At 38.2% G+C, this 23222-nt stretch overlaps 1 protein-coding gene across 2 annotated transcripts; it reads right to left on the reverse strand.

Moving 5' to 3' along the window:
- Positions 1-112: 112 nt before the first annotated feature.
- gsg1l2b (gsg1-like 2b) lies at positions 113-15566 on the reverse strand. Of its 2 annotated transcripts, XM_034309637.2 has the most exons (6): positions 14937-15566; positions 12260-12307; positions 10835-10987; positions 4264-4375; positions 3938-4164; positions 113-3585 (listed from the first exon to the last, which is right to left on the reverse strand). In XM_034309637.2, exons 1-6 carry the CDS (start codon positions 15235-15237, stop codon positions 3512-3514), a joined length of 915 nt encoding a protein of 304 aa, XP_034165528.1. In that variant the 5' UTR covers positions 15238-15566; the 3' UTR covers positions 113-3511. The 2 variants fall into 2 exon arrangements, with proteins under 2 accessions (XP_034165528.1, XP_053094952.1); XM_053238977.1 differs by having other exon boundaries at positions 113-4164; positions 14937-15565.
- Positions 15567-23222: the final 7656 nt, after the last annotated feature.

The raw sequence follows: 23222 nt of genomic DNA on the forward strand, positions 1-23222 counted from the left end.
GGATGTGTGCATTTGTATGCAATTTCGGAACCACAAACACATGGGGAAATAAATTTTTTATGAATAGTGTGTGAGTGTAAGCACATTAACACAGTCACACTGAGACAAGACATCCTCAACTTCTGTCATCATTTATTCTTATTCTTATTCTTTATTCTTACTCTTTGCAAAACACTTGTGGTTCATAGTGAATTTAAATGTCCCTCTGGTCAAAGGGCACATGTAGCACAGTCGTACAATGAGGTACAAATAAGAAGTAAATAATAAGCCCAAATGGACACTGGGTAATATTAGTGCATACAGTCAACAGCCAATGACAAAAACTTTAGCACAGTGCCTCCTTGTGGCCATTCAAGCATTTATCACTTTTGGTCCCCATGAATAGTCCCTTGACTGTTGAGGAAAACGTGCAATAAAACCTATTGATAATACTCCAGTATTACAAAATGAGAGCTAACATACATTCACTGGCCACTTTATTAGGAACACCTGTACACTTGCTCATTGACGCAATTATCCAATTAACCAATCATGTGGCAGCAGCGCAATGGAGGTCAAGAGCTTCAGGTAATGTTCACATCAAAAATCAGACTGAGGATAAAATTTTATCTCAGTGACTTGTCATGATTGTTGGTTTGAGTATTTTAGAAACTGCTTCTGCAATTTTCATGCTAGAGTTTACACCAAATGATGAGACAAACAAAAAAACAAACAAACAAAAAAAACCAAGTGGGCGACAATTCTGCGAAATCAGAAGACAGAGGTCAAAAGAGAATAACCTGACTGGTTTGAGCTGACAGAAAGGCTACAGTATCTCAGACAATCACTCTTTACAACTGTGGTGAGCAGAAAAGCATCTCAGAATGCACAACACGTCAAACCTTCATGCAGATGGGATACAACAGCGTAAGATGGCATCAGGTTCTGCTCCTGTCAACCAAGAACAGGAATCTGAGGCTACAGTGGGCACAGACTCAGCGAAACTGGACAGGTGAAGATCGGTAAAACATCGCCTGGTCTTGACTGAATGTACAGGTGTACAGGTGTTCCCTGTGGAAGGTGATCGTATATAATGACAACATATATTAGGACAAAATAAAGCAAATTTAAGCATGTGTAAATGGAGAAATAGTGTCTGCTGTAACCTCGCAAGCACTTAACTAGTGTTAGCTATTCAGATTGACTATATTTTTTGTACTTTGATTATATACTTCACATGTAGATCACAAAGTGTAAACAGTTTTGTTTTGGTGGCACAGACTTAACAACATTTGAATAATTGTAAATGTAATTATGCAGCATTTACTGCATTATTCCAGTTTATTTTGATTTATTTCAAGTCTCTGCACATGGTCAGCTAAGCTTGATAACAGTGATAGCACAGTGGAAAAATTCAAGTAAAGTTTAACTTGATGAGCATTCACTTTGGAGAATTTCCTTTTCTAGTTGAACCCTTATTACAATCAAGCTGTTGTACTACACTTTCTTACTTACTACACCTCAGGCCAGACTTATGCATGCTGTGATGCATGATGAGTGAACGACTTTCTTTGGTTCCAAACAGTTTTAAGACATATATTTTTCTATGGTACGTTTGACCTCATTTTCTCCCCAGTTTGTTCATTTACCATATCCCACCCACTAGCCAGCTCTCCCTATCATATGACAGCTACCAACTGGGGAAGGTGAAGGCTAACACGTGAGACACCAGCCAGCCACTGCATCTTTTTGAACTGCTGCTCATGCTATATTACAGCACAGTGTAACACACTCAGAGGAAAGCGGTAACTGCCCTCTTCATCATGCACGAGCTTAAAGACGCCTATAACTGGTTCATGTCACTCTGATTGACAGGGGACAGTGTAACGCCGTCCCTTCTGCACAGAGAGCATGGCTCTATATAATATATAAAAGCTTTGCAGAGCCACATGTTGATACATTGAAATAGAATGACTGCACTCTGTCAAAAGCATTACTTTTACACATGTAGTAATATTAAATACAAATAAATAACTACCATCCCCAGTTATTGTAGAAAAATAGCCACAACACTGATATGATACTTGTATTACTGAACAAATTTAGTTTGACCCACATAAGGGTTATAAACCCAGAAAATTTACTGTAAATGAATATTCAGTTCTGAGCATGCTTTGGTTTAACAGAATCCTGATCAATATCATAAACAAATGCACTATGTCTCTTTATAGAGATGCAAAACAGAGATGTAATATTTCAAATTAGTGAAAACCAGAAAATCCAGGACTAGAAAAATCATGAACAAAACATAGACAAAAACATAACCCCATAGACAGCACAATATTAAATAATTATACGGCAAACGTTGTTGTACTTATTTTACACGAGATGATTCTTCCAGTGACAGAGCTAATATACTATACTTAAACTAATAGACTGGTGACAATTTAAAGGAAAAACCGGCCCTGTTTTGCTGTAGGGGTATTTATTTTGCTGGCATGGTTTTGGGTCCACTTGTCCTCATAGACTGAAGTGTCACTGCAAATCAATACAAAGTTCTTCTGACTGATCACCTTTATACTAGGATAAAACATTTCGATCCTGATGGGCGCACTGTCCTTAAGGATAACTCCTCCCCCAATCCCCACTACACTAGGGCTCACTGAATGATTTGATGAGTATGAAAATGATTATATGCTATTGCCTTCACAGTCGCCAGATCTCATCCCAAATGAACACCTATGGGAGATTTTGGACTGATATGTTAGCACTCTCATCCACCGTCATCAAAACACCAGCTGAGGGAATGTCCTTGTAAGAATGGGGTTCATCTCTCCAGCATTGTTCCAGAGACTTGGAGAATCAGTGCCACGGTGCACTGAGGCTTTTCTGGTGACTCATGTTGGCTGAACACCTTACTAAATCACTTTGTAATGTTTTTTCCTTTAATTTGTCACTTATCTGTATATAACATCAATACATATATTGAATATAAAATTAATAACCACAGCATCACCTTCAGCCAACAATACAACACACTACATAAAAACCAGTCACTATATACAGTCATTGATTAAACTCTGTAGAGAAGCCAGATAACAGTCTGTCCTGGCTTGAAGCCCTCACTGTAATCTGAGGCCAGATTTAGTTCATTAAGAGCACGTGGCAGTGCCAAGCAGCAGCGGGTCATACAATACGCCAGGGGAGGTTTAGTTAGAAAATCAAGGCCTGTCCTGGGGCCTCATTTATAAACAGCACAAGCACACAAAATCACCAGAAGGCAACAGATTCTTTAGCTGGAGGATATGTTGTATATATCACTGAGGAGTGGCTGTGGGAGAGGAGCACTGTTCACATTTGGGCTTGACTATGATTTGTAGAGGTGAATACATGTAAAGAAATGTTTATACTGTTGAATAACTCTGGATATTTTTGCCCTGAAGCTTAATGAACATTGTGCCCTACTACGTTAAGACGTTGAACCTTGCGTGCAAGTTGCAGACAGACTGTATAATCCACCTGTCAGGCAGATTCACTGTGATGCAACTCCTAGAGTCACGCTTCTGAATAAGATGCTCTGATTGGCTGCGGTGTCACATGGCAAAGCTGAAAGATAAAAACAAACAATCTATTTACAGTGTGGTCAACTACTAAAGATTTTGTAGCAGCTTGATGAAAGGAAGCGACAGATAGTTCTCAAATACCCCACAATATATCACATTTTACAGGAAACAAACTGCATCTTCTGACTCAAAGATTTTTCGAAAGCAGTAATGCTCTAAAGACGATGAGAATGTCATCCCGCCAGCGGGATAGCAGGCTAACACTGTGATTTCCAATGCCAATTCTCAAGCATTTAGCATGGAATTTCTGCACAGTTTAGTAAACGAGGCCCCAGGCTAGCCTCAGCAGTACTCCTCCCCCTGCTGATCGCCCATGTCGTGGTTGGACAGCTTACGGCTTGGACTGGACAGCTCAAGCAGCTCCTCGGCTGTGCTGGGCACCGAGCTGATATACATGTCCCACATCTGCTCTGGGCAATCCAACTCCAGGAGCTGCTGCTTGATCTTCAGGTTCTTCTCCATGTTCCTCCGCTTGTGCTTGAACTCCAGGATAGTCTTTGTGTATCTGTTGATGGTAGTCACTGAGGACGCCATGCATGCTGTGAAAGAACCCCAGGCCAACCTGCAGAAAGGAACACACATGTAATTAGAAGTTTCTGCAGCCAGTACGTGAATAAGAATTAAAAAAGGGTGAAGTAAAGTAAATGCAGAAGATGCTTACATGTAAGACCAGCTGTAATCCCAGCTTTGGGGTTTCCAGTCCTCAGGGCCCAGACTTACAGTGAGTTGAAAGGCTGTTGTGTACATCATGTGTGCTACCATGCCAAGAAGACCTGCAGAACAACACCCAAAACACTTTATTTGGTGCTCTAAACAAAAAAAAAATAAAAGCAGGTTATAGTTAGTATACAATGCACCTTATGTCCTATAATAGGAACGAACTATTTAATATACGAGAATGTCCTCAAGAATTATGGGCTTCATAAAGATTAATACAAATGAGCAACAATGATATAACATAAACATTACATACAATAATGACATAATTTTCCACTTAAACAATAAGGTAGTAGTAGTATTTTGTATAGTAATTGTGTAGTAATATTATAGTACATAATCATGTATAGTAGTATTTTGTCACAAAAACATGTCAAATTTGACCCCTATATTTTTAATAAATGCAAACAAATGATCAAACAAATGATCCACGACTGGTTGTCATTTTCTTTCAGTCCCCAAACAGTCTGTTAACCATGTCATAGTTCCCTGGGGTATAAACATAAGGTTACACACATGTAAAATCCATCATCCACCATAAAATCATACATTACCATGTGAAAAAGCAAAGAATTTCCCACACTTGTGATTGCTGACCTGCATAAATCAAGCATTACATATAAAAATATATAAGCATTTCTGAAACAGATGGAGATTTGCCAGGATTATACCCATGAGCACACTTTCTTTCCAAACAGTGAGCAGGATGGTGAAGGAGGAAAAAAAGAGCCTGTACACTGTTTAGATTCTTGTGGCTGACAAATCGGTTGTGAAACTCCACTTCCATAACAAGCTGCTTGAAAGAAATCATTCCTGAGAGCATTCCTGGAATGCAGTGGTCAACTTTACCAAGCATCATTAGAACTACAGTTGGCATCATGTGTTATGGTCAATTGAGGCCAAAATCAAACTTTTTCATCATGCATACCATCAGCAGGTTTGGTGACAAAAGAAGACTACAAGGAAAAGCACCTGATTCACACTGTAAAACATGGAGGTGGATCTTTGATATTTTCATTGCTGCTTTATGGCTCTTGTGAAGATTGATGACATTATGAATTCTGCTAAGTACCAGGATATTTCAGCCCAAAACCTGGTTGCCTCTGCCACGAAGTTCAGACTTGACCAGAGACAGCTTTCAACTAGATGAAGAACCAAACACACTTCCACAAAATCAGTGTTTTGCAATGACCGTCTTAGTCTCTGGATTTAAGCCCAACTGAAAACTTGTGGTATGAATTGAAGAGGAAAGTCCAAATGCACAAACCTAAGAATGTAAAGAAGCTTAAAAATGTTCTGCATGGAGAAATGGACTAAGATTCCTCTAAAAGTGTCTCAAAGGCAAGTGTCACAAAATATTCTACAAAAAGTGTTTTGTAGGAAAAGTTGCACTTGCACTTAAAAAAATGTCAATAAAACTAAATGTCCCTGCATATTTGAGCTCAAAATATCATTCATTGCATTGCATGCTATTCTGTATTCTTGCAATGAACATGTACTAATTATCTGAATCTGGCATCATAAGACTGCCATAACCATGTCACACAGTTGTATAGCTGTGTCATGTTACCATTACTGAAATTTGTCATAACACAATACCATGATGTGTAAAGCCCTGATATGTGATGCTCATGCCACATACTGATTTTTGCTAAGTGTGTTCTAGCTATCACTTTTATCTTATGACACATACAGTTCATCATGATGTTTGACAAAGAACATCCACTCTGACCTCAAAAGAAATGTCCTGGGGCATACATAATGTGTCAAAAATGGTTATGAGTTCTGTTATTGTATGTTGTTGCTAATTCCATGGTAGTATCACACAGTCAAGGGCTTGTCATGACAGAACATGCAGCCCTTAACGGTTGTAGCTCCCTGACAGGGTTCTACTTGCAACACTTTCTGATAGGAAAACATTCTCTTGTATGGTTCTACATAAAACCTTCATTGGATCACCCAGAAGGACACCCAAAGAATCCTTAAGGGTCCTAAATTTAAAATTTTTAAGGACATATACAGAACTATTCATGACATGTAAGTGATAATGCATTAAATGGAATCAGTGGAAAATGAAAAGAAAATAAAGTCGATCAGAAATTAGTATTTGGTATAAAATGTAGCTTTCATGAAGTATATAAAGTATATCTCATAAAGTATTTATTATAAGAGCTGTCATAAAACATATGCTAACTATAGTAATGTAGCAAATATTACCAACAACAGGCTGCCGTGGCACTCAAGCATATGACATCTCACATGACACATTTATGACATATATATTCCATTTGTAAACAATCCTTCTCACTATAGAGTGGTAAATTTCAAATTGTTTAGAGATGGCCTTATAACCCTTTCCACATTGATAAGCAGAAATAATTGCTTCTCTGAGGTCATGGCTGATGTATTTTCTTCTTGGCATGATGTTGACACACACCTGAGTGCTCCAGAACACCAAACTGCCAGAAGTTCTGCTTTTATAGCAGTAGTCACACTCCTTGATTGTTAAGTAATCTTGTGAATTTCTTTAGTAACCCATGGCTGCTAATTACGCTTGAAGTGATTGTGGAAGTAGGAAGGGTGTACATATTTTTTGCCACCTGGTTTCTGAATGTTGGTTTACTTTTTTGGAAAAAAAAAATGACTACATATTAAAATTTGTTGTGTCACTTGAGGTTAGTTGGTGAGGACCGTGCAATTGGTATTTAGGCCCTGATAAATAGAATTGAAGGATCTTATCTTATCTTTTTTCTTAACCCTGTTGCGATCGTTTTTTTGCACTAAATCCTGAAATCTAGGTGACACCTGTAGAAGTATAATGTTTAATACCATGTTTAGTTCCAACATTATTAATTAATGAATGGCAAATACTGACACTGTCAATTGACTTTATCTGATTGTATTCATTATTCTTTTATTGCAATTTCTCTGGCTGTAAATTTCTCTTATATTATCTACAACATACATATCTGTCTGTTTATACATTCACGTCTATCTATCTTTTGCATGTCTCAGAATCGTCTCTCATGTTGACATGACTGCAGCTTGCCATTAGGGGACAGTGTTACACCATATAAAGAGATGAGACCCATTAGAAGACACACTGAATGTCATGGCCCTTCCAGAGTCACCCCCTAATGAGACAGCTCTTCTCCCTTTCTCCAACTACATATTTGAACAATCTACATATCCACTTAACTAAAGATCCAAGTACTCTAATGTTTATGCTCCGTCTTGATGTCATTATTAAAAGCTCTTCCAGTTAGAAGGCACTAGGGAACTTATATAAAATTGTTATAATGAAGAGAATCGTTTATCTCAGATGTCTAGCACTGATTTACTTTTGTGGCACTGCTTAAGGGATTAGGGCATGAATGTTTTAGGAGACACAGCCATCTGTCCTGATGGACTTCAGTGGGTGCTACTCAGCGACAGGAATACAGTACACACAAAGTCAGACATATTAGTTCATTTGGTGATCATCCATTGTGATCATCCTTTTGCGTCAAAAGCAAATGATACAGTGCAATCTATCTGCATGAAGCACTACATTCTAAAAGGATTATGCAGAATTATTATTTGGGAGCTGTTTGAAAAAAAAAATATATACAGCTAGAGAAGTAGAAATAACTGATGCACCAGTCTTTTTCATTCTTGAGATATAGTACTGATATGAATATATCTGATAGTGATTTTGTTAACCGTTTACTATTAGGTCCACAAATACACATACACTATATGGCCAAAAGTTTGCGGACACCTGACAATCACACCCATATGTGGGTCTTCCCTTATCTGTTGCCACAAATTTGGAAGCGCACATTTGTATAGGATGTCTTTGAAGGCTGTAGTATTACAATTTCCCTTCACTGGAACTAAGACGCACAAAACTGTTCCAGCATGACGATGCCCCTGTGCACAAAGCAAGGTCCATGAAGATGGTTTGCCAAGTTTGGAGAGGAAGAACTCGAGCGTCCTATTCAGAGCCCTAACCTCAATCCCACTGAACACTTTGGGGATGAAGTGGAACGCAGACTGAACCCCAGGCCTTCGTTACCCAACATCAGCGCCTGACCTCACTAATGCTCTTGTGGCTGAATGAGCAAATCCCCACAGCCATGCCCCAAAATCCAGTGGAAAGCCTTCCCAGAAGAGTGGAGGTTATTATAACAGCAAAGTGAGGACTAAAACTGGAATGGGACGAACAGGTGTCGACAAACTTTTGGCCATATAGTGCATTAATACTTAACTACTGCTTTTATAATGGTGAGTTAATACATTAAAAATTCTTAGCACATCAGGAAATAAGGAAGCATATATATATATGCTTCCTTATTAACAGCCAGCTGAGTCACGTTTCATGAATAGCCATTAGTATTGCTAATAGTCATGTATTAACAACTTGTTAACTCATTCTCTTAATTAAGATATAAAGATAATTTACATTATTAATGTATTTGTACACAATGTAGATTAACCCAAACATTATATTACTTAACTATCCGCACAATTCATTGCCAGCAATATTAACAAGATGCTTTGTTATAAAAAATAGTTGCGGTGACAATCTCACAGGAGGTTGATACATTCAAGCACATGATAAGGACTGTGGCATATGATAATAAGAGTAGTTGTTAATATGTAATATGTATAGTAAAATGTTACAGTGAATTTTCACTTGAATAACTGTAAAATCTTGTTTAAACATTGCTGCTGTGCGGTATCCGATGCACATGTAAGATCAGCTCAATCCAGCATTTCAGGCCAATATAAGACTGATACTGAGACTTAGCATTAAAAGAGCTCATCCCTACTATAAATGCAAAGAAAGCTCTTTTCCCTGCTTTACTGCAATGTTTTCCACGTATAAAGTATAATATCTCCATATCAACCAGCCTCTGTCTCGTTCTCTACCTCTTTCAATTGCTTTCTCTCTTTCAGCTCAGAGTGTCTTATTGATTAATGAATAAATCTGTCCTTCCAGCAGGGTGTGAAATCTCCTCTGCGTGGATTTCATTGCACCAGACCAAATAAATAAAAAAAAAGTGTAACAAAATGCGTTTACCAATCCGCTTAATTCATATAAGAGAAGTCAGCGAAACAGACCACATTCGGCCTTCTTCATGCCAACTTCAGTTGCAAGTTACACAGCAATGCAATAACTGATACTGCGGTCATCACAAAAAATCATTACGCAGTACTATTTTAAAAGATCTACCTGAATCAATAGTATAGTTGGTACTGCAACTGACTCCAGAGAAACAAATACAAAATATAACATGGATTTGGCTTGTACTTGTATGAGTGTTATGCATTATGAGCATGAGAAATATGTTCACCTGGTTTTGGATTAAAAAAAAGAAATATATCATTGTAAGTAATGCTTAGTATTCTGGTGCCAGGATGCCAATAATTCTGGAGTTGACTGTATATCATAATAATGAACAGGAGTCAAGGGACTGTCACTGTCAATATGTAAGGAATAAAACATGGCAGGGTGTGCTGTTAAAGGAAAATAATCCATGACAGGGTGGTGGTGTGGGGACGTTTTTGGGATGTGGCAGGAATAATTTATTTCTGAATCAAAATGTATTTGTAATAAGTACTTTTTACCCAAAACAGATAATTTTTATTTAAAAAAATAAACAGTTTCCTTAAACAAGTAGCTTTTATTCAGGACTTGGGCAATTGGGACAAGAAGTACTTGGCATTTTGGGAACTTAAAGAAGTTTTGTCTCTTCAAGTGCAAAGCTTCATCAGGAATTCTGTTAAGATTTTGCTAAGAATTCAAAATATAAAATAGTTTTGATTTGTTTAACACTTTTCATGTTCATTGCAAAGTTCCATATGTATTGTTTCATATTGTTAATGTCTTTTAAAATAGTGAAAATGAAGAAAAATCTTCTATGAGTAGGTGTGTCCAAATTTTGACTGGTATTGTATATATATATTTCAGTGATTCAAGTTACGTAAAAATAGAGTAGTTTTCTTAAGGTAGCATTAATCTTCTGTTCAGGTACTACCATCAAACTTTAAATGTAAAAGCTTTAAATGCATAAAGAGGCAAAGATTGGCAAAGGATTGTATAATGTGAGGCACATAGAGAATCTTGAATCTGGTCTTTTATATGCTATCTGAATGCAGGATCACGACTCAGATGCCTGGTCTACAGGAAAAGCAAAGGCCAGCCTGCTGCAGAACAAACATCTAAACCTCACTTTCCTCACACCACAAACAGCACCATCCTCTGAGAAAAGTGTCACTGACATGGCCAAAGTTCTGAAACGACATCTGTACAGCGCCCTGCTGCTCCCATTCCCGCTTGTTTACACACCAAGCCATCCCCAAAGACAGCTATGTGATCACAGAGATATGCAAAACGTGACATTTTCATTTGAATCATAATGAGGTGTGGGTGTGCCAGTTTCTGAAACTACCCGCACAAGCAGAAGGCAAACTTGCTCTTACAATTGCTCAACCAAATCAATGCAGTTCAACCAAATCAATGCAGTTACCTGACAAAACGGTGAATATGGCGGCAAAGGCATTGAGTTTGAGTCCATCAATGACGTTCCCAAAGTGGCAGACCTCGATAGACATGAGGATTCCACCAGTGGCCAGGAGCAGGATGTAAAGACATTCTGCAACGATGCACAGCCACAAGACCCCTGGAGGAAAGAGGGAGATTGAACATCAGGCGACTGTTCGTTTCCTATGTACGTGCATGACACGGAGCTGTGATTTCAGAGGCAGCACAAAAACATGTGAATTGAGATTTTCTCTATTTTATGCAACATCCTAATTTTGCCTAATTTTTTCCAAAACCAGTCCTATGATACATGTGGTCTGACATTTCTTCAATCCCCCAGTCACAACTTTATTTTTTACCGGATGTCAGTTCCCATCGTATCTTATCCCATCATATACAACCTCTTAAACCTTTTAAAGTGTTTATAGATACAATACAAACAAAACTTCAGCTTGGAAGGAAGTAGCAAAGGTTGTTGGTGCCTCTGGTGAATGTATGTAGCTAATACAGTTAGCTTGCTTTGCTATTCTGCCAAAGAAGGTAGTACAAATCCTAACATGTAAAATAAAACAACAAATTTTCACATTGATTAGTGCAATATTTCATTCGTGTTGAAATATTTAGCCTTAGAAGCATTTACATTTCGGCTAGTACTGTTTCTTATCTGAGCTAAAAAAAAAAAAAGGCTGGTAAGTACCAGTAGCTAAACATCCACAAGAGACAAACTACAAGGGACACATGTTGCTTGCTAGTGTGAAGTATACTGTATGTATCTGCATAATTTTGTGCACCCCTAGAGGACTTCTCAATTGTTTTTAACCAAAAAAAAAATTCTGAAGAAGATAAACAGAACATCAATATGTTTTTCCAAGTCAAAACTACATTAGCAAGAGTTTTGTGTAAAAATACTCCTTAACATGCCACCATGACCACACCACTATGTTATAATCTCTGATGAGTATTTCAGTTCTGTCACTTTTACACTAGAGATAATCCTGTCTTTTTGCTTGTAAGAATGAAGTACAGATTCTGATTGGGGGAAATATATATAGAAAATAATTTAGCTAACCCAAAGCAATGTGATCTTGGTATATTTTCTAAATGCCCTGCCACATAATTTATTTTACCAAGTCTGCATTATAGTATGCATTATACAATAAAAATATATGCTAAAAAGGCTTGCATTACAAAAACCCAAAGGTCAAATCAAGGACAACCAGATGGCAGATGTGATCTTAGTCTGAACAACCTATTCACATAAGGTGTCAAACATAATTCTCTCAAAAGTCATGACAAAAGTGAGATGATAAAAGTGAATGAACTAAAAATGAAAGCAGTACCTTCAGTCATATACTACAAAATTGGTTGCATATTCACAAAGAGCTACAGAAATCAAACAATCAGGACTTACCTCTCTCATGTGGAGGGGGGATATATATGAAACTTCTGCAGTTCTCACCTGTAAACAGAGACAGTACAGATTTAATGGATGGTAACTATAAACTCAATAGTGGCTACATTTCATTACACTGGAGACTTGTGATTTTTTTGTCTTGAATAGAGGAGTGTAAAACAAATTTCACATCAATCATATTCCAGTACCAAAAAACATGAATCCACACAGAAATAGAGCCCTAATCTTTATTTTTAATTTTGTGATTGATAACAGTGGTTTAATCAGTAATTTGTGTGGAAGGTAGCTGAAGCTAGTGGTACTGAAACCCCAAATTCAGACACAAACAGCCCCCCTTCACTGTTTCCCCCAACATCGTTGCCTCTTTTTAGACAACCTTAATGACTTTATTTCAAACAAGAGCCTAGTGATAAATTGAATGACTTTTTGAGCAGATGTTAGTGACAGTCCTGCACTCGATACAGCTCTCCAGCTCACATCACAGCTGCTGGTTAGAGCTGAGAGAGCACATTCACTCGACTCACCACCAGATTGTAAAGCCTGACTGAGTTGCGCTTTTGTGAGCCTATTGTTCTCAACGACCAATCATTGATCTCCATTGTTCCTAACAACCAATCACTGAACACTATTGTTCTGAATGACCAATCACTGATCACTATTCTTCCCAACGATCAATCACTGATCATCATTCTTCCCAACAACCAATCACTGAACATTATTGTTCCCAACAACCAATCACTGATCGCCATTCTTCCCAACGACCAATCACTGATCACTATTCTTCCCAACAACCAATCAATGATCACCTTCCTTCCCAACAATCACTGATATCCATTGTTCCCAACAGCCAATCACTGATCTCCATTGTTTTCAACAGCCAATCACTGATCTCCATTGTTCCCAACAATGAATCATTGATCTCCATTGTTCCCAACAACCAATCACTGCTCTCCATTGTTTCCAACAGCCAATCACTGATCTCCATTGTTCCCAACAATGAATCATTGATCTCCATTGTTCCCAACAACCAATCACTGATTGTTTGTTCCACCCACATCACTGTTTGTTCCACCCACAAACTTCTTTGTTCTCCTTCTTACTCTCTTTTCATGGCTATAACTACAATTAATAACAGCGAGTTATTCCATCCAAAACCTTTTTTCTTCATGCCTATTTTTTAATGACTTATTACCATGGATTATTTTTGTTTGCATTGTTGATAATATTATAGTATTTTGTGAATATATAGCTAAATAATTGGTTTGATTCTATTTTATGTTTGTGGTGCCATGATTAGACTTTCTATAAGAAATAATTTATATTTCTATAATAATTTATGATATCTATTATATTATAGTCTGACAACTCTATTCTAGTTCATACTCTATTCTATTCTCTTCTATTCTTCAGAAAATCTTTCTTCTTCATGTAAAACATTTTGATATGCGGAATATCATGAGGATTTACTGAATATGCAAATTAGTCCATGACGTTGTCAGGCGAGTTTGTGAGCACGCCCGGTCCCCCAAAGCCATGACCGCAAAACACATGCATGTCCAATGTTCATTATGTATCAATGTTTATAATGTAATTCTACAAATACAAGTCATTTTCTGCTTTCTCGAACAATACTAGCAGCAATGTCAACTCTGCTCGTACAATGCCACCTCTCATCTAATCTAATATCATCCTCTGTGGGAAGGCTGTGACATAACCCATAGGTTAATTTACACCATTTTAATAAAGGATGGAGTAAAGGACAAAGAATCCAAATAAATCCTAAAATATGGTATCATACAAGTCTGACTGAAGTTGAGTCATGGATTAGAGGTGCTTCCAATGACAGTACACTCTCAGATAAAAAAGGATACTTAACGGTACCTTTCCGTGTCTCTGGGGTGGCAGCCTTATCTTATGCACCTTTATGCAGCTTTCACCTGGTAATGTGGATATACTGCACCTTTAAAAATGACTTAAGATACAAAATGACCTTTTAGAGTTAGGCTTTTTACCCTATATGCACCCTTCAAGGTAAAAGACATGTACTAAAGGTATAAAAAGTGCACCTTTAAGGGTATCAGACCAGAGACAAGGAATGGTACAGTTTAGTACCCTTTCTCCTATAAGAGTGGTTTTACTATAAGATCAAAGTGTGGCTATAAACAAACAAACAAACAAATAAACAGACGAACAATGACTGAAATAAATAAATAAATACATAAACAAACAAACAACTGAAACAAACAAACAAACAAATAAATGACCAAAATAAATAAACAAACAAATAGAGAGACAGGTTAAAAAACAAATGACTGAAATAAATAAATGGCCGAAATAAATAAATAAACAGATAAACAAAGAAACAAATGACTGAAATAAATAAACAAATAAATAGAGAGATAGATAAACAAACAGATGACAAATAAATAAATAGCTGAAATAAATAAATAAATAGCTGAAATAAATAAATAAACAGCTAAACAAACAAACAAATAAATGACTGAAACAAATAAAACAAACAAACAATAAATAAATGACTGAAATAGATAAACAAACAAACAAACAAAAACAAACAAACAAATAAATAAGATAACTGAAGAAGTCAAAAAGTGGCATACATGTAAACAGATGTTGATGCTCAGATGTGGGATGAAGCCAGAGAAGCTATTCTTACCGCTCAGGTCGATATTCTGCTCGCAGGACAGCCATATACCGCTGTGGAACTTCCTCAGGACAAACTTGTCCTCTCCGGTCTCCCACACGTACTGCACCTGGCGGCTGTCGTTAGCGCTGGAGCTGTTGTATCGGATGCAGTGTGTGTGTCTGTGGCTGAGAGGCAGCGGCCCGGTGCAAAACGGCTTCAGCACTTTTCGGCTTCCCGCGCACCAGTAGCTCGTGCTGAGTGCGCACGCGGCCAGCAGCAGCGCCGCCAAGTTGAGCGCGAGCGCGAGAGACGCCCGCCGCCGCCGCTCCATAACGCACGCGGGGGGGGATTCTTATTTATTTATTTATTTATTTATTTTTAAAAAAAAATTTGCACGGTGACCCGAAAATCCACTGGACGAGCGCTACAGGAATAATCAGAGTCCCAGAAATCTTCTTTTCCCCCCGCAGGGCGTCCTAAAGGTTATTGTGTGAGACGCCTGCCCTCGTCCTGCCATTCACGGTCCTGAAGAGATGCTGCCAGGATAGAGAGAGAGAGAGAGAGAGAGAGAGAGAGGCTCCTTGCACTTTCGGCTCCCTCCCATTTCACTCTGAGTCCAATGGCTGCGTCCTAAACCGCACACCTCCTCACCACACAGTGCGTGTTTCTGCATACGCCCTTTCAGTTTGTTCATGCGTTCTTTCTCGTGCACTCACTTTACGTCATCTTGCAATAGGTTCCACAAGGACACACCAGTAAAAACCAAAAAAACCAAAGGTGTGCTTGATTTTCCCCAAATATCCAACAGGCATCGGTTTGTCACTTTGTGGCTAACGAGAATTAGCTGAAAGACCCATAATTCATTTTGAAAATATACTTTTAATGATAGACATGGTGATATAACCATAAAGTTCTCTCCACACCACGGAGGCTTTTTACTGGATAACAGATGATGAAAAATGCACCGGCTGGCACAGTGGTGTAGTGGGTAATGCTGCTGGCTGACAGCTCCTGGGTCTGTCCTGAGCTCTGAGTTTCGCTCTGGTTTCTTTCCACCTGTTACAAACATGCATGTAGGTGGACTGGCTACTCTAAATTGCCCCTACGTCAGTCTCTCTCTCTCTCTCTCTCTCTCTCTCTCTCTCTGTGTGTGTGTGAGATGCCCTTGCACCCAGTCTTTCTAGGATAGGCTCTGGATTCCCTGTGACTCTGTGCAGCATACAGTGGTTACTAAAGGTAAAACAAAAACAGCCTTTTTTATGGTAGAAGAAAATAATTTAATGTCACATATTCCTTTCATGTCATAAATTACGCAGCTCATAATGTCGTCTCCTCACAGCTGCAGGATCCCCGGTTGTATCCAGAGCTTGAGTTACTGTCTATGTGGAGTTTTGCATGCTCTCCATGTGTCTGTATGGGTTTCATAAGAGCTGTCCGATGGACCAGCAATGCTAAATTGCCCCTAGGTGTGAATGTGTGTGCATGCATGGTGCCCTGTGATGGACTAGTGTCCCATCCACAGGCTTTTTTTCATACCTCCTGTCCAGTGTTCCTGACATAGGCTCCAGATCCACCGCCACCCTGACCAGGATAAATCAGTTACTGAAATCCCTGAAAGTGGTGAGCGGTACTTCAACCTTTCAGCTGTTTCATATTGTAAAGTCAGAGGAAGAGAAAATGCTGCTGTCTGACCCATCTGTATGACGTCACATGTCATATATGGAGATGAGAAAACTAAAAAGGCACATTGTGGATACATGTCTCAACTACATTTGGGGTAAAGGGAAACTTATTTAAACTAATTATTTAAATTATCTCAGCTTTTGCTTTAACTAAACATTGCATTAAAATCTGATAAAAAAAAATATTAGTTGGGAAATGGGAAACTCAGTCAGTGAATACCATAACTTTTCACCCTATTGTTGGAAAACTGCGAGTTTGAATCCTAATGATGCTACATTAAAGCATACTATTGTGTCCAGGAGTCCAAGAAAGCATAACTGGCCTTGCCAAAATCAATATTACTCTTTCCCCATCAAGTCGAGTGACACTAATCTATCATAAGCAAACTCTTCTGTGAACTCATGTATGATGAAGAAGGCAGTTAGAGCATTCCTTCGAGTGTCAAGAGCATTGGCTAGCTAGTGGTTGGGAATTAGCAATGATTAAAATTGGGAGAAAATAGGGTAAAAAAAGAATTCTTTTATCAGGAGGAGTCTCCAGTTAGCAAAGTTTGGTAACATAGCAACCTGCTGGTAGTAGTGATGGTGGAAGCTGCTAGCTTTTTGAGTGAAAGGTGTGTTCGTTGCACATCTCTGTTCTCTGTCCCTTATGTCTTTTTCACTTTTTTTCTTACAACTTGGCAAAAACTTTCTACCTAGTCATGCCAGGCTGTTCTGGGTATTTCTGGTCTTGCAGTATGTCAGGAGTCTAGGTGTTATGGTTTGAAATACAGTAAGATAACCTAGTCTAAAAATATCATGGGGGACTGAAGAAATATACTAAATAAAACCACCACATGAGTTGTACAATTATATTGATTAGTGTGACACGCTTATCTATTGTGAAAGGATGCCAGTCAGTAGTGGGAATTAAATTTTTTTAATTTAATTATTTAGGGCATGATCTGTCTTCAACAGATCTTACCATATTAAGAACATCTATTACAGTTCCACTGAAATGATTAAAATAACATGCTAGTAAGAGGAGAAAAATGACATGAGCAGACCAACGCTTCTTTTTTTATTCTTACAGTAAACCATGTAATGATGTCTTGAGCAACAGTGTAGCACAGTTACTGGTCAAAACAAGTATATAATCAGCTGCACTGTATGTATGTTATATAAACCACCCACGAATAAGCATTTGGAGCTGTCATTAAATATTTCAGCGGGGTTCAATCCCGAAATCCCCTCATAGCTACACCTCTGCACCATAACAACCTTATTAAGAGAATATGACACCAAAGCTTATTATAGCTCAATGAGCGGGAGGAATTTCTTCAGATTCCATCCAAAAGAAATGATTAGAAAAGATACGATCACTAAACTCACTTTTCACTCTAATCATAATCTCTTCTAACTTTTCAAACGAGTTGGTTCATATTTTAAAGCAATTTCATATTAAAGGAAAGGTTCATATTTACAGAAGCCTTCAATTAGAAGACCTGCAATGCTTTGATATATTGTTGAAGGTAGTTTGAGACACAACCAGTGAGTTCTTGTCAGGGTGCCTATATTTTTTGACTGCTGTCTCTTCTGTCTGAGGTAAAAAATCTGGTAGACATTTTGCAGGCCAGAATGCAGAAGAAGCAAATTAAAATCAGTAAATTATAGGAATTTCCAATAGATTCATGCAATTAAATCAATTAAAGTAGTTATCTAGTCACTTAGTGTTAATATGTAGAAAAATCTTTGTGTCATATAATTATTTAAAACATACACTAGGAATGATTTTTTTCATCTTAATGTTCTTGTCAGTTATAAACAATGAATACATTTGGAGTCACAAATGGACTCATTTGATGAAAATTATAAGAAAAAACAACATGGATGGTTTTTCCTTTAACGTTTCAGTTTGATATGGGTGAAATGAGAAGTCTTCATTGGTCTCAGCTTACTTTAGAACCAGTCACAGCCCTGAATCAATCAAGACGTCCTCAAACTGTAAATCATCTGTGGTGTCAGTGGTATTGGACACCTCTGCTGGCTAATTTATCTCTTGCTCTCACATGTGGGTCAGCCTTGTCAATATCAACGACCCTGTTGTGTGTACAGGAATTTCAAAAGCCTTCGTCCTTGTGAAGGTACCTCAAAGTCAGCCTTGCGTCTCCTGGGTCCATGTGTCCACTTCCACATGCACACAGAATAGAAAACCTTTAAGGATATCGATACATCACTAATTTCGCCAAAGTAATTTGCTTGCATGCACACATGCAAACATAATACGAGCACATACACACACACACAAAGTACACACAGGGATGTTGATTAAAGGCACACACAAGACACTTTCATTAGACACATATACACACACAGAGGCATCTTCATTAGACACGAAAATACACTCCCTCACACAGACACTTTCATTAGATGGTCCCAGCACGGCAGTTAATGTCTGTAATGAATGCAAGCCTGCTCCACTTTGCATCTTTGAATTTCTATTAGCTAATTCAGCTCTAAATTACATTTAGGCATTGATGTCACCAGACAGATTGTAAGAAGTTTTCTTTTTTTTGTCCCAAGTTGAGGCAGGATAGTACAATGGGAAAAAGAATTTCAGGGAAGCAAACAGTTTGAGGATGGTGTACCCTGATGGTTGCCTCTAGGTTTCAACTGTGTGAGCTGATCCATTACTTTCTTGCTTTTTTTTAGAATATACTTTCTTTTCATGCATATTGCCTCCTTTTCTACTTCTCTCCTAGAGACTCAAGTAGGTGATAAGAGACCAGGAACAATTTGTTTTAATGCGGGTGAGGTTTAAAGGTCATTGTATGGTCTTATTAAAGCAAGACACTACAGATGAATATCCATCCATCCATTTTCCATACCACTTATCTTACAGAGGGTCGCATGGAATCCTGGAGACTATCCCAGGGAACTCGGTGCACAAGGCAATTTGGAAATGCCTATCAGCCTACACATGAACATGCAAACTCCACACACACAGGGCAGAGGCAGGATTCAAACCCCCAACCCTGGAGGTGTGAGGGAATGTGCTAACCACTAAGCCACCATGCCCCCTACAGGTGGCTATGATCATTTTTTTTAAACAATAGATATCACAGTAGATATTTGCTAGCAGATTGCTGATATTCTTACCAGTACTTTTTCTATCAAAACTTTTACAAAAATGTACATTTATTTATGCAAATGAGGCTTCCCCTAATTAAATATGTGTAAATTTGCACACTTAAATTAAAAAAAATCTAATCTCAGGATAACATTGGAATTAAAACAATATGTTTTTTGTATTTTTCTAGTATTTATTATAATGAAAACCTAACAATTATCAACATTTTGGGAAATCTCTTTGCAATATCCTTCTAATTGGGCATAGGAATAAATATAACAAATTTCATGATTGCAAGTGATCTAGAAAAATGATTTTAGATGTTTCCACTCTAGTAACTGTGATTCATAAGTCATAGAAAGGAAATTGACATGTTTCTCATAATGATACATAACAGTTAATGTTCAGAATGGGTTAATCACAGTATTTCAGAAAATGCTGATCTCCTGAGATTTTCAAACACAACAGTCTATGGAATTTACACAGAACGGTGCAAAAAAAAAAAAAACCCAAAAAACATCCAGTGAGTGGTAGTTCTGTGGGTAGAAGTCTCTTTTTAATGAGAGAGGTCACTCACGCTTTACAACTGTGGTAAGCAGAAAAGCATCTCTGAATGCACACCATGCCAGACATTGAGGTGGATGGGCTACAACAGCAGAAGTCCATGTTGGGTTCCGGTCCCGTGAGCTGAGAACTGGAATTTGAGGCTACAGTGGACACAGGCTCACCCAAACTGGACAGTTTCAAAGAAGATTGGTCAAATTCTGCTGTGACTTGCAGATGGTAGGATCAGAATTTGGCATCATTAGAATGAATCCATGGACCCAACGGGCGTTGTGTCAACAGTCCTGGCTGGTGGGGGTAGTGTAATGGTGTGGGGAATGTTTTCTTGGCACACATTGGGCCCCTTAACACCAATCAGTCATTGTTTGAATGACACAGTCTATCTGAGTATTGTTGCTGATCATGTGCATCCCTTTATAGCCACACTTTACCTATAATTATAATGACTCTTATAATGATTACTTTCAGAGTGATAATGTGCCATACCACAAAGCACAAGTCATCTCAAACTGGCTCCATGAACATGACAATGAAATCAGTGTACTTCAGTGGCCTCTCTAATCACCAGATCTAAATCAAAGAGAACACCTTTGGGATGTGGTAGAACAGAAATTTCACAGCACGAATGTACAGCCGAATCTGCAGGAATTATCTGATGCAATCATGTCGACATGGGCAAGACTCTCAAAGGAATGTTTCCAATACTTTGTGGAATCCATGTCGCTAAGCATTGAGGCTGTTCTCAGAGCAAAGGGGTGTGTGGGTGCTGTGTGTGTGTGTGTCCTACCCAGTGTTAGTATGGTGTCTGTAAGGGGCCGGTGAGTGTATATCAGGAAACAAGATTTTCAGGAATATATAACATAATTGTGCAAAGTGGGCCGATCTTAAAGACTTCATAAAGTTGCAAAGCTTAAATCTAGTGGACACGATTGTACATAAACAGTAAAATTAACACTTTTCTGTTGACTTTTTATAAGTTTGTTTTACTACAGTTTAAATGAAGACAGTTATACTGTATATTCTGTTTTGTATCTATCATATTAGAGACACAATTTATCCAAAAATCTGAAAACTGATTGATGTGACCAAATTGTTGTTTCTATCTGTAGTGTCCTGACTTAGGAGTAACTACACTGACATATGGTCTGGATCATATACATAATGTATGTTTAAATCATTTAACGGTCTTTACGGTGCATCTGGTTTGACAGTGCATGACCTTCACACTTGGCTTGTATTGTGTCAGCTGTTTTTCACTCTAACATTTGGCGTTGCTTTTTCTCCTGAATAAACTTTTTCTGAGAAGGTCTAGTTTTGAATACCAGTAATTTTCTCTTAATATGCTACCTGGCAGCATTTAGTGTGCATGCCCCTGCAGCTTTAGTCAGCCAGCTCCAGTACCTGGCAAAATAGCTGGACAAATTTGTGACCTTGAGGTTAATGTTTCTCTTGCCCTCTGTGCTCTGGGGAAGGTGAGCTGGGTTTGAGTGGCACACTCTGTATCACAGAAAAGAATGCTGGAGTTTAGATTAGCATTTGTCCTACTCTTGGCAGAACACAGAGGACAGTTTTAAATGGTTATGGGAAACGGTTGAATAATTCACAAGAAAAAAATACTATTGATAACATTTATCAAAACAAAAGACTCCCTGTGCAGGCTGGGTAATGTTTTGGTCCCTTATTGCCTGATTCAAATATTCTTGTCATGTACAAGTGCTGACGTGATGGAAGTATTAACAGGTTCTCACATAGTGAAATTTAATTGACTTTACACTGAACTGGGTTATTTTTTAAATAAGCTATGTTCCTTATAATTGACCTGTCACAGAAACTGCCCCAGGAGTGGCTAACAGTTACTCAAAGTTTTGCCTGGCCATATTGAGTAGAATTTTCATTCAAACATTTAACAGTAAATGGTTTACTTGAGTAAATCGTGCCTGATATCTATAGGTACAGTAATCTGTATTGCATCCTCTAAGTATGTGGATAGAATACCAATATACTACTGAGCTGGATATGCTATCTTTTTATTTAGGCTTCTTGATCTTTCTCTCTTTTCCCCAAAGCCGATTTCATGTTATTGCATGCTCACATGAAAGGGAAATAGCTGAGGCATGGGAGGATGGCAGAAAACAGAGATAGTCAGATCCTACATTTCCAAATTTGATATCTCGATAATTATCCTACACACGATAATTGTGAACTACCAGATGAGCATGTTATCGAGCCGCATTACAAGTGCACAATCTACGCGGAGCATGCAAGAAAAGAACATTTTCACTGATAGATCTTTAATTATTTTTGTAGGAGCCAAAAAAAAATCCCCACCATTAAATTTACCATTATGTAAAAAGAACTTTGTGGTGGAAAATTCAATTTATTGTAGCAACAAAAGAAAAAGGCTAAATACTTATCAACCAAGAGGCGCTTTAGGTAAACTAAAATTAATGGTTCTTTAGGAAACCAAAAATAGTTCTTCTCTAGCTCTAAAGAACCCTTTTCAAGGGTGGCACCATGGTGAAGCATGGTGAAGCATTGCTACCTCACAGCTCCAGGGTCCCTGTTTGGATCCTGAGCTCGGGTTACTGTCTGTGTAGAGTTTCACTTATTCTCCCCGTGTCTGCATGGGTTTCCTTTGCGTTCTCAAGTTTCCTCCCACCTCCTAAAAAATGCTGGTAGGTGGAGTGGCCCTAGATGTGAATGTGTGTGTGCATGTGTGTGTGTGCATTAGGGGTGTAATGCAATGCCTCTATGTGTCTGTTTAGTGCTCCACATATTGTTATCTGTATCTGCAATAGGATTTAATCCTAAAGTGGGCGTGGCCTAAACCACAAGAGTTTTTTAAAATGGATATATGAACCCGCAGTAGATTGGTTGAGAAACACTGGAAAACACTGGAAAAAACCCAGAGGTTGAAATGCCAGCCCAGTCAGCCTGTCATAAATAAATGCTGTAAATGCA

Source organism: Pangasianodon hypophthalmus, chromosome 12 (genome assembly GCF_027358585.1).
Source record: "Pangasianodon hypophthalmus isolate fPanHyp1 chromosome 12, fPanHyp1.pri, whole genome shotgun sequence".
In the NCBI taxonomy this organism is placed as follows: Eukaryota; Metazoa; Chordata; class Actinopteri; order Siluriformes; family Pangasiidae; genus Pangasianodon; species Pangasianodon hypophthalmus.